This window comes from Protomyctophum bolini (assembly GCF_963924005.1).
Source record: "Protomyctophum bolini genome assembly, chromosome: 20".
Classification (NCBI taxonomy): Eukaryota; Metazoa; Chordata; class Actinopteri; order Myctophiformes; family Myctophidae; genus Protomyctophum; species Protomyctophum bolini.
The window spans coordinates 17923090-17934383 of record NC_137881.1 but is presented as its reverse complement, the minus strand read 5'-3'; the positions used below and the strand labels follow the sequence as shown (position 1 = coordinate 17934383).

The 11294-nt window shown below is 41.1% G+C and overlaps 2 protein-coding genes across 5 annotated transcripts in view; both read right to left on the bottom strand.

Annotated features, from left to right (window-relative positions):
* Window positions 1–1746: 1746 nt before the first annotated feature.
* LOC308335510 (NACHT, LRR and PYD domains-containing protein 3-like) lies at window positions 1747–7398 on the bottom strand. Of its 2 annotated transcripts, XM_080792558.1 has the most exons (7): window positions 7309–7398; window positions 6819–7135; window positions 4804–6526; window positions 3957–4040; window positions 3345–3428; window positions 2872–2949; window positions 1747–2763 (listed from the first exon to the last, which is right to left on the bottom strand). In XM_080792558.1, the coding sequence occupies exons 2-7, from the start codon at window positions 7126–7128 to the stop codon at window positions 2436–2438; spliced, it is 2607 nt and encodes an 868-aa protein (XP_080648684.1). In that variant the 5' UTR covers window positions 7129–7135; window positions 7309–7398; the 3' UTR covers window positions 1747–2435. The 2 variants fall into 2 exon arrangements, with proteins under 2 accessions (XP_080648684.1, XP_080648683.1); XM_080792557.1 differs by lacking the exon at window positions 7309–7398 and having other exon boundaries at window positions 6819–7162.
* A 1089-nt stretch (window positions 7399–8487) lies between these two features.
* LOC308335697 (ADAMTS-like protein 1) overlaps window positions 8488–11294 on the bottom strand; it is a 157840-nt gene continuing 155033 nt past the window's right edge. For 2 of the 3 annotated variants that reach the window (XM_080792856.1, XM_080792858.1), the window contains one exon: window positions 8488–10999. In XM_080792856.1, coding sequence (XP_080648982.1) covers window positions 10890–10999 — 110 coding nt within the window. In that variant the 3' untranslated portion in view covers window positions 8488–10889. The remainder of the gene's footprint in view (window positions 11000–11294) is intronic. The other variant, XM_080792857.1, reaches the window with a different exon arrangement.

Sequence of the window (11294 nt, the reverse complement as noted above, 5' to 3'; positions counted from 1 at the left end):
TTTTTTTGATGGGTTCTCAGATTGATCAACTGATGACCACTAGAGGGCCTTACGACACAACTATTGGAATTTTAGTGCCATCTATCTGCAGCCTCTTCAAGTCATCCATCACAATATTACACTATAGCCTACATGGTGGGGGCAAAGGTGGAGAGAATGCAACCAACCAGCTCATACATCCATTGCATTCAGTCAGTGTTCTCTCAGGATCTCTCCCACTTCATAGCTTTCTATGAACAGACAAACAAAAGACTATACGTAATACGGAAAGAAAAAGAAAAGACAAAAACTAAAAGCAAAAGACAAGGCTGCATTTTTCATTACAAAAATACATTAATTGAAATCCTATTGCATTATCGCTAGGCTGAGAGAAGAGATCCCACTTTCCCACTTTTTATAGAATTTATCCTCTTGTAGTCTATTAAAGTATGAATTTTAGTTTTTCCATAACATAATAACATACAGTTCCTCAGTAATGTCCATCCATTGTTCTTTGGTTGGTGAGTCCTGTTAAAGTAATGCAGAGGTTTAACAATAATTTAATAATTTAATATAATAATTTAAATGGACCCTTTAATTTACACTCTCAAGAGTTCAAGATCTATAAGGGTCCATTTGGTTTCCAAATCCATTTAGCTGGGGACCACCTGGAACGCCCTCAAGGACCACTGGTGGTCCCCGGACCACTGGTGGAGAACCACTGTAGCTACACTAAAGCTTAAGTCTAAAAAAAATAACACAGTTGTGATTGCTGTGTTTATATTTATATTAATACAATGGCAGTTGGAACAAATGTAATATTGCAGCATCTCTGATACTTCTGGATTAGGGGCGACCCGGGCGAGTAAAGTAATTTACAATGCAGTGACTTTATCAGGTCATTATAGAGCTGATAAGGTCAATTCTCAATTCCTATGATCCTACTCGTTGTATAAATTACCTAGGCTATACACTGAAGGCCAGAACACTATAATAGAGAGAAAAAAAGCACGCCCGTGTGAAGTGAGTGGTGCAACTCCGTGTGGTGGTCCCCGGAAGTTCCAGACCCCAAGGAACGTGCCCAGGGGGGCGGCCATGGTTCCGGCGAGCTGCCCCGTGTCCGAAATGGTTGAGAAATGACAAAGTTACCGTGTGGGGGTCGACCCTCTACTGTACTGTACTGAAACACCCCAAATCATCATATATACCGTTAATGTGTGTGTGTGTGTGTGTGTATGTTAGGCTGCGCAACAGTGACACTTGGTTGTGAAAACCAAACGCACACTATTTGGTGCTCAGACAGTCACAGACCCATTGACCCAGGGAGGGAGTGGTGGGTTGTCACAGACCCAGATCACATGATCTTTATGAATCAGTGGAAGTGTTTATATGACTAGAAACAAACGAAACTGTAACTATGCCAGTTTACCAATTTTCACTTCCACCTATACAGCAGCAGGTGGAAGTGCCCTCACCACAATTCAATGAGGCTCTTGTTGATTCGCACGGCATCAGAAATAACCAGCAGCTCTTCATCACCAATGTTGCACCATCCAAGTCTAAAACAAGGAAGAGAAAGCATTCATCTTTCTGAGGGGGGGTGGGGGGTTCTGATGTATAAATCCTATTTTGACCTGAGATCAGATTGGTTGCACCACTCAAAACATAGTTGTACCAACAGAAGAATGTGTGTTAAAAAAAGGGTCATCAAGTGCATTTATTTAAAGTTTTTCGGAATAAGTAAAAATGTAAAATGAAGTAGCCAGTCTTTGCAGAATCAGAATCCGTTTCATTGTCACATCACAAGTTTTCAGGAGAGTACAAAAACAATTATGATGATATATATACAAATATTCATATACTGTAGCATAGTATAGTAAGAGATATACAATACATGAGTAAAAACATGGCAGCAGTTGCAGATATGTTACTGTACAGTATAAGACACAACAATAACATTCATTGGCCTTATAGAAGAGTCTCACATGCAGGTGAGTTGAGACAAGGAAAGTAGTCCACATAAAGAAACAAAAAGTATTAGGAAATACAGCAAAGTGTTGGTTGACTGAATATTGGAATTTTGGGTGTTTCACAGTACTGCACTCTTCTTGGTTTTGAGGATTTTCACTTTCAAAATGTGGTTTGTTTCATTATTGGTGTAGCAGTGACGATTATAGAATAGAATCTAGAAGGCTTGCATTGTTATTGTACAGTACTTACAGTGAAATGAAAAAAGTGACAATCCTGATTTGTGCTTTAAAATATAATATAAGGCCTAACAATCAAATACATCAACATTGTAGACAAGTTCATCTGTGAAGTCATAAAGTTAATCAGTAAAGTCATAAAGTGTATCAGTGCAGTTATAAAGTTCATAAGTGCAGCCAGTGTTAGTCTAGTCTCGAGGTTTGGAGTGACCTGTAGCCTCTGTAAGCAGAGACAGACACACACTTTTATCATGACCCCAAAACACCCGCAAACTTTTCCAATTTCTTGCGGACGTCATCCTCAGTGCATTGCTCAATTCTGCTTTTGACAAGCCGAGCGAGTCTTTTATAAAATGTCACCGCCCAGGGTATTTCTAAACATTGGGCAGGTATGTTGCACACCTTATGCAGCACCGTAATAAGCTTCTCATCGCTGCTGACCTCACACCTGTCAATGACCCATTGTCCCCACTCCTGCCATGTCTGTTCTTCATTGAAGTCCACTATGTAACAGCCGACCCCATGAGTTGCACACAGGGCATCTGCCTCCTTATCAGTCAAATCATTCCATATAGCACTGTGGGAAATTTATTAATTAAGCACATTTCCCTCCAAAAACCTTGATTTGGCATATTCATGAAGATAGTTCATTGTTATTTTTGTCATAAACTAATCTTTTACTTACACAACTTTTCTCAAAGGGGTTGGAGTCAAATCATTCAGTGATAACAAACCACTATAGCTAATTCTGTTTCCCTCCAGCCTGGAAGAGAATACAGAAAGAAACAGCACTGTTAGATAAATACATTTTAAAGATCTAAAATGTTTTCACATTGTCACATTGACTTTTGAAAGTTAAAAAAAGCAATTTCTTAAAAATGGTAAAGACTATATTTCTCCTAATCACCTACCTAGATAGGTAATTATTTGCAACAGTTGTAGAGAATAAGTGCAACAAACTATGATCCTCGTTACACGAAAGGAACTGGGACATAACATAATTTCTAAAGAATTTTAAAGGGCAAACCAGAACAGTATCCACATGATCTTTATGAATCAGTGGAAGTGTTTATATGACTAGAAACAAACAAAACTGTAACTATGCCAGTTTACACATTTTCACTTCCACCATACAGTAGCAGGTGGAAGTGCCCTCACCACAATTCAATGAGGCTCTTGTTGATTCGCACGGCATCAGAAATAACCAGCAGCTCTTCATCACCAATGTTGCACCATCCAAGTCTAAAACAAGGAAGAGAAAGCATTCATCTTTCTGATGTATAAATCCCATTTTGACCTGAGATCAGATTCTAAAAATGTCTTCTACATCCTGACAGTTTTCTGAAAAAGCTATGTTTCTATGTCAGTGGTTCTTCGATTTTTCAAAAATAGCAGCCCTACAAGTTCGTAGCGCACCACTGAGTGGCACGCTATGAGCTTGTAGATCTGCTATTTTCAATAGCTAAAGCAAAAGGGGTTCCCGCCCAAAATGGGTTAAGCTCTTCGACATCATAAAACCATTAAGACCGAACTTGTATAGCTGCATTTTCTTTTGTATCTATAATTTATAATTACAAAAATAGTTTGAGAACTACTGATTTAGAAATGCATTTGTAGAATCGGCCTCAGGTTGTTTAATAGGTTAAGATAATCCCCAAATAATTAGAAATGTCTGTTATTTAGCTCGTTTCTCTCGTTCTCAACACACACAAAATAATATTAAAGTTACAGAATATTAAAATGAAGGATTAATATTACTTATTGTCTTACCCAAGGTGGATCATACTGTCAGACAACTGCAGCACATCAGCAATGACTTGGACTGTGTCCATATCAAGAGCATTGTCTCCGAGCCTAGGAAGAGAATGATTGATTGATTGATTAACAGTTTCACAGAATTACAGTACATTTCAAGTACAGCTCAATACAATAACTGTTAACTGTGAGTGGACGACACCATAAAGCATTACACTTGTTTACAAGAGTGTCCACCGTTTTCAATTCATCAAAACATTTAGAGACGTACGAATATACACATCTACAGTATATAGTCAAAACAGGAAATCATCATGATAGCTTATACATTGGCACATTGCTCATTTACTCACCTGAATAATAGCTAATTCTGAGTAATACATCATGAATGATCTTAGTATACATGATATACTATACCAGTGGTTTTCAACTCTTTTCATATCAAGGTCCATTATTTATTGTGCATTTGAGCCACGGACCACTATTTGATGACAGATAGCGTCTCAGATGCAAAACTGAAGAATATTTTGTTATTGTTTGATAAGATTTTGTCCACATTTCCATGCTGTATTGATGAATGAATTGTGTAGACTCTTGAGAGCGTAACATGAAACCAAATGGACCCTTATGGGATCTAATAAGGGTCCATTTGGTCACCAACTGTTCCATCATTTAGCTGGGGACCACCTGGAACCCCCTCAAGGACCGCACTGGTGGTCCCCGGACCACTGGTTGAAAACCACTGTACTATACATAATTCAGCTTTCTCAAGTTTGGGAAGAAAACACCACCTAATTGTGTGATATATTGCTGATTGTGTTATGAAACCATTCCCATTGAAAATAATTCATTGATAACTCACCAAAGACTTTTACATCTGAGTAAATGAGGCTGAAGCACTCTCAGTGCCTCACAGCGTATGTCCGTTCCTGTGAGATCCAGCTCAGATATGCTCCCTTTGCTGAGGTTCAGGAAGTAGTTGATGGCATTAAAATCCATGGGGGAGAGAATTTCATCACTGACATTCACCCGCAGAATGTCTGGTTGCAGACAGTGCACCAACGAGGGGTCCTGTTGCTCAAACAAACAGTGTAAATGATTCAGCATTGGGCCCCCACTCTCACACAGTGTCTTGAGCTCGACGACCATCCTCCGACTAAGGGCTTCAACTTTGTCACTTTGGCAATGCAACCCCACTTGTCTCGACAGAATCTCAGTGTTGCGTTCAGACGTGATTCCATAAAGGAACTGATTGAAAAGCTGCAAGTGCCCCATACCTATCCCCTGCCCAGGGCTGAAGCCATGCGCGTGGCTTTCAAGCAGCGGTTGGTCCGTGATCACACAATAAACTGCTGCAAAGAACTCCTGGACTGTGAGGTGGGTGAACGAGTACACGTCTTCGGTGCAACCAGGCTCCTGTGCCACCGTCTTGTCTAGAAAGGTGCTGACCAGGCTGCATCCCTTCAGGTCTGCGGTGTCACTGTCATAGAAGAGCGTCTGATGGGCCATCAGCTTGTGAAAGGCGAGCTGACCCAACCTTAGCACGATTTCAGAGAGCTGTGCCTGTGGCAAGGCCCCTGGAATTTGGTTGATTAGAGAAGCCTTGTCCCTGTCTCGCATATGAGACTGCACCATGGCCATCAAATACTGAACGTAAATGTCCGTCATGGTCTTGGGGATTCCCTCACTAAGCTCTTTGCTTTGTTTAAGGATGCAGCAAACAATGCTACAAAAAGCTGGGATATAACACAGCGTCAGAATTAGCTCATGAGCAGCTACTAAAGTAAACATCCGTTCGGCAAGAACTTTGTCCTGGAAGTAGCGTTGGAAGAAGTCCTGAACTTCTGTGAAGGAGAAGCCGGCGATGAGCACAAAGCGATCGATGCAACCCACAGGGATGTGGCCGATGGCTGTAGGTCTACTTGTGAGAAGTACAGAAGCTTCAGGTAGGAGTTCTCCCAGCATGAGGCTGGCGAAGACCTCTACCACCTCTCCGTCCTGGTCTGGCTCAGTTACAAAGACCTCCACATCACAGTTGCCGTAGTGTCTGAATTCATCAAAGCCGTCCAAGATGATCAGTAGTTTGCTGTGAGCCGCCAAGATGTTATCCAGCTCCTTAGCCAGGTGTCCATTTTTACGCAAGACCAAGTCTCGGAAGCTTGTTGGTTTATTGATGAGATTAAGATCTCTAAAGGTCATATGGATGACAAAGTCAAAGGTAAGATAGTCCTTGTTATTTACAAAATCAAGCAGCATCTTCTGCACGAGGATTGTTTTTCCAATGCCAGCTACTCCTGTCACCAGAACTTTCTTGGCAGGACGGCTTCCTATTCTATTTGAAAAGAGCTGGTCTGGGGAAATGTGCCTGTGCTCAGGGGACTTCTGTTGGAAAGAAAGACGCGTTCGTCCAAACGCCAGAACCTCATGTCTTTTTAATGCTTTATCCTGGTGCCCATTGACTAATAGGAGATTGACATAATGTTCCAAGAAAGGGATCTTCTCCCCGTGTCGAGTGTTGTAGTATAGCATGCTCTCACTTCTGCGTCTTAGAACTCGTTTGTGCTTTTGCATAGTTTTGTTGTATTCTGAAAAATAAACATACAAACAATATCTGTAAAGTACACACATATACGGTATATTTGTTCTTCACAAAAACAGGTTATGCTATGCAGAGGAACATCTACAGTACAAGCATGGACAGCAAATTATTTTTTACGAGTAATCCTGTCTGCAACAACTTGCAGAGAACAGACTGTTCTCATTAGAACAACAGCCCTAAATAGCAGATCTACAAGCTCTGAGCTATGAGCTTGTAGGTCTGCTATTTTTGAAAAATCGAAGAACGACTGACAGGTCAAAATGGGTTAAATGGTATACCTGTGGATCCGGATTCGTTCCCATCGTTCCCCATGGAATGAGTCTGTGGTTGTTGCCGACGGTGGCTTGTGATGGAGAGAAAGGTCTCGGCAGCTTCTTCTCCTTTACATACCACTATGTCCAGAACCTTCCTCACTCTGCCCCGTGGTCCTGGCTGGGAGAGCACCACCTCTCGGTCATCTCGGGTGAACACCTCAGAGGACACCAGGCTGTCCAGTATAGCGTCGATGGACCCTTCCAATTGATCCACAAGTGAAACTCGCAGGACCCTAAGTGTCTTCAAAGAAGACTTGCATCCATGCTTTTCCATCGCAATTCTGTGTATCATCATCAGTCAATGAATGTACAGTACTTTATTGACGGTTAACAAAATAATACTTTTTTTCAACTGATAAAGTGTCACATATCATACATCATGTTTGTTGGCCTACACTGTCAATAGACACTTGTCTTTAGAGTATAAAATGTACCTTAAACCATTTATTCTCACCGTTACTACTGTACATGAACGGGTGAAAAGATATTTTCAGAGGATCCCTGGCACAAGATTAATCTTGATCTGCTATCGCGCTGATGTAATTCCAAAGCTGTACTAGCAGTAGCATGTCTCGTCATATTGTGACATTGAGGCGAGAAGAACCTCTGAATTTAAGCAGATTATTAAGCGGAAGAACTACAGTAACAAGGATTCCACACTTCCTCAAACTGTCTAGCATTTGAGGAAGTGTATCCAGTGACTGCGGGACAGTCCCACTGTGGGAATGTTGTTTGTCAGTCCTGCTATTAATAGCTCAAACAAACAGAGTTATTAAACTGTCTTTGTCTTTCTAAGAAACTTTTATGTCCTTTCTGGTCTATTTATGGGTACAGTACCTTTCTAGTCTATTTATGGGTACAGTACCTTTCTGGTCTATTTATGGGTACAGTACCTTTTATGTCCTTTCTGGTCTATTTATGGGTACAGTAGCTTTTCCCCTGAAAAGATCCTTCTCATCTCTCAGCATGTTCGTTTTCATTTCATTTTATTTAGCCATGATGTAATGGCATGCCACAAAGTAATTACTGTAACTATTTTGTTGTCCATTTTTGAGAGATATTTATTATGGATTCTACTAATTGTCTCCACCAGGCCGAAGGTGTGACCTGTCCGTCCGTCTGTGGACACGTAATCTCCGGCACCGTTGGCCCGACGGAACTGTGCAAACACACTCCCTGGATGTCAGAGTAGAACCATCTGCACCACATTTTTCACATCGGCCTGTTATAGCACCACCAGGTGCTCATACAGATTTTGTCCAAACGGTACATGTGTACGAAATCGGTACACATAATCTTTATAGTTATGTCATGAAGACGGATCAATACGATTTTTCATATTTCATCCCGATTGGCTAAAGGACTGACTTCTACTATCGGGCCTGGCGGAGACCTGTGCTCCGAGGAGCACATTTTTCTAGTCTAAATTCTCTGGTGTACAATGATCAGTTACTCTATATTGTATATTGATTTTTTTTTATCCTTTTTTTAAATCATTTTAATTATGCCATTATATGTCATTTTAATTATGCCATTATATGTATCTGTCTGCGTCTAATCTAATAAACAATAACACATGTATGCATTCGTCACAATTGTCACAAACCAAAAGTGAGAGAGCCATAACAAACTGTTATATAAAAGGGAATGTTACTGAATTTATTGTCTAGTGATTAGCCTGGCATTGAGAGACGGAGCAATACATCAAGTCACCAGTGGAGGTTCCCCATGGCATGCACACAGAACTGTGTGATCTCAGGGGAAAACATGTGTGCTCATATATCTCACCACTGCAATTATTTACAAAAGAACTATCACATTTGCACAAAGAACACGCATGATAATAAATAGTTAAAAGACAACAGAGCATCAATCTTCAGCAAAAACAAATATCTACATAGCTCAAGAAAATGAGTACAAATATCTCATCGTGATACCTTAATTGTTCTCATCTCATTGACAGTAATACAAGACAACCACTTCCTTAAAGGGTGATTTATACTTGGTTGCACACTGGCGTTGCTCAGTCACCACCAGGGACGTGCAGAGAGTGTTAGAGGTGCAGGGGCTGAAATCCCATATCGGGCACTTTTGGACCAAAATAGCAGATCCACAAGCTCTCAACGCGTTGCGCTGCGACGCGTTGAGAGCTTGTGGATCAGCTATTTTCGTGGCGCAAACCAGCACTCTTTAGCTACTGGAGATGTGGTGTAACGACATGGATTTTTAAACAAATTTGTTTAACGCAAAATACTGTGTTCAAGTTCAGGAAACTTCAGGAAAAAAATAACTATTCTCCTGAGTCCTGAATGCTGCCTTAAAGCATGGCATGGAAGGAAAGGAGTGGCATTTACGTTTCTTTCACCATAGTGAATGCTGCATTCGGTCTGGAGAGGGCAGTTGTTTTACAGACGAGTAAAAGGGCAGGGGCTGAAGCCCCCTTTGATGTCTATGTGTGCACATCCCTGGTCACCACCAAAAATAGCTGATCTACAAGCTTGTGATACGTTTGTCAACTTAATTGTAGATGTGCTCATTTCAGTGAGTGACAGCAAGTAACCAATAATGAACCAGGCATAACTGACCGACCAATTAAGTGTGGAGTATACTGTAAGTTCTTGATTGTGACTTTGGTGGTACAGTATGTGATCACGACTGCTAAGGGATATGGAACCCAAGACATAATATTAATATCAAAAGTGCAAACAATGCCTATCTGGCACACTAACCAAAGGAGTTACATAACAAAAGCTGCTACCTTTTTTTTCTTCCTTTTTTCCCCCCACATTATCACACAGACACAGTGGCCATTTTCACTTACCGATTCTACTGTAGCGGATCACAAGTCCAGTTGTAAGCCCGGCTGTCGAATTACTGGCTGGTAATTACTGCGTGACCAAACTTGAGGATAAAATCATATATCTCAGTGAAAATAGTAAATTACATTTGCTTGTTAGGAGGGATTATATTTCAACCTAACCTTGCATCACAAAAGTGGTTAAAGGGATATTTTGACTTTGCTTCCTCCTTCAAAGCATGAGACAATTTTTTTTTACTACATAAAAACAAAACTGCAAGTCGTGTTCTTAACAGAGACTTGGGAGAGTTATTAGTGCAAAGATAAATATATGATTTCTTTTTCATTAAATTGCTTGCATTTCAGTCTCGCTCCACCATTTAAGTGCAATCCATGCAAATAATGTTGTTCTCTAAACTTAAGCCGATACTGTCGAAGCAACTGAAATCATATTTCAGATATCACTCATTGAAATAACCTGACCAATCATTGCGGTCACAATAAAGCTAACAGAGAGCCGCTAACTACTGTCCCAAAATGAAAAGTCCTTGTCCATTGTCCAATTGATCGTGGTAAAATATCCCATTGTTTGGATTAAACCATATTTACCATGATGTCATCTATTCACCTGTGCCGCACACTTGGACATCAAATCTCGAAATAAAAAAGGGGCTTAAAATATGTCTTGGGATTTTACTGACATCACCTGTGTCAAAGGTTAGCCTTTTGATTTGTGTTCGACAGACACCACTGCTATGAAAGACAAATGTAACACTATCCAGTGATTATAACAAACACTGCATCATTCATCATTCTTATAGATGTCTAGCTAACGCAATCATCAATTGCCCATTAGATAGGCTCTTCCCTACAGACTAGAGGAAATCTAACCAAGTCACATTTGCCGTTGACACACAAGCTTCAGTTGAAGAGAACACAGAATAAAACCCAACGAGGCCTTCGTTAACAGTGATGTCCCCTTCTCAAACCAAAACCCAGCGCCACAAAGTTAAGATCACAATCACACACGGTATGATGAGTATGCAAACATTCCTCCACGATTCCTGCCCCTCTTTCAAGCCTCCACCACGGTTATTGGGGAGGTGTTCAGGGGGTCGTAGTAGTAGGGGATTCAAGATCTCCGCTCTCTGTCTCAACAGACCAGTCCTGGACCTGTCCACTTTGTTTGTGGGTTTTGCCCTGCCCCTCCCCCCGCCCCGCCGGCGTGTCTCTCTCTCTCAGGTGTCCCGACAGGACAGACAGCAGCGGCTCTTGAACTGAGGCAGCGGGCAGAGCTCCAGCTGCCGCACCTTTTCACAGTACCTGGTGCTGTCCCGACACTCGCCTGCTGGAACACACAGAGGAAGAACTCAATGTAAGCCTGCCGTGCTAAAGGAAAAGAGATTAAACCCTAATCCTGTTTGAACTCAAGAAACATGCCGTGGGACATCTTAAAGCCTATGTGTACATCATTCTAATATTTATATTATTAGCTGTTCTACCCATCTTATAAACCAGGGCCTCCCGGCCTACATCGTGTTCATTGGCAAGTCAGAACTCCGAGATTTATTTATAATGAGCTAAAAACTTGAACCTTCAAAACAAAAGGTTGTATTTTATAACAGAACACAGAGGATTGGCTA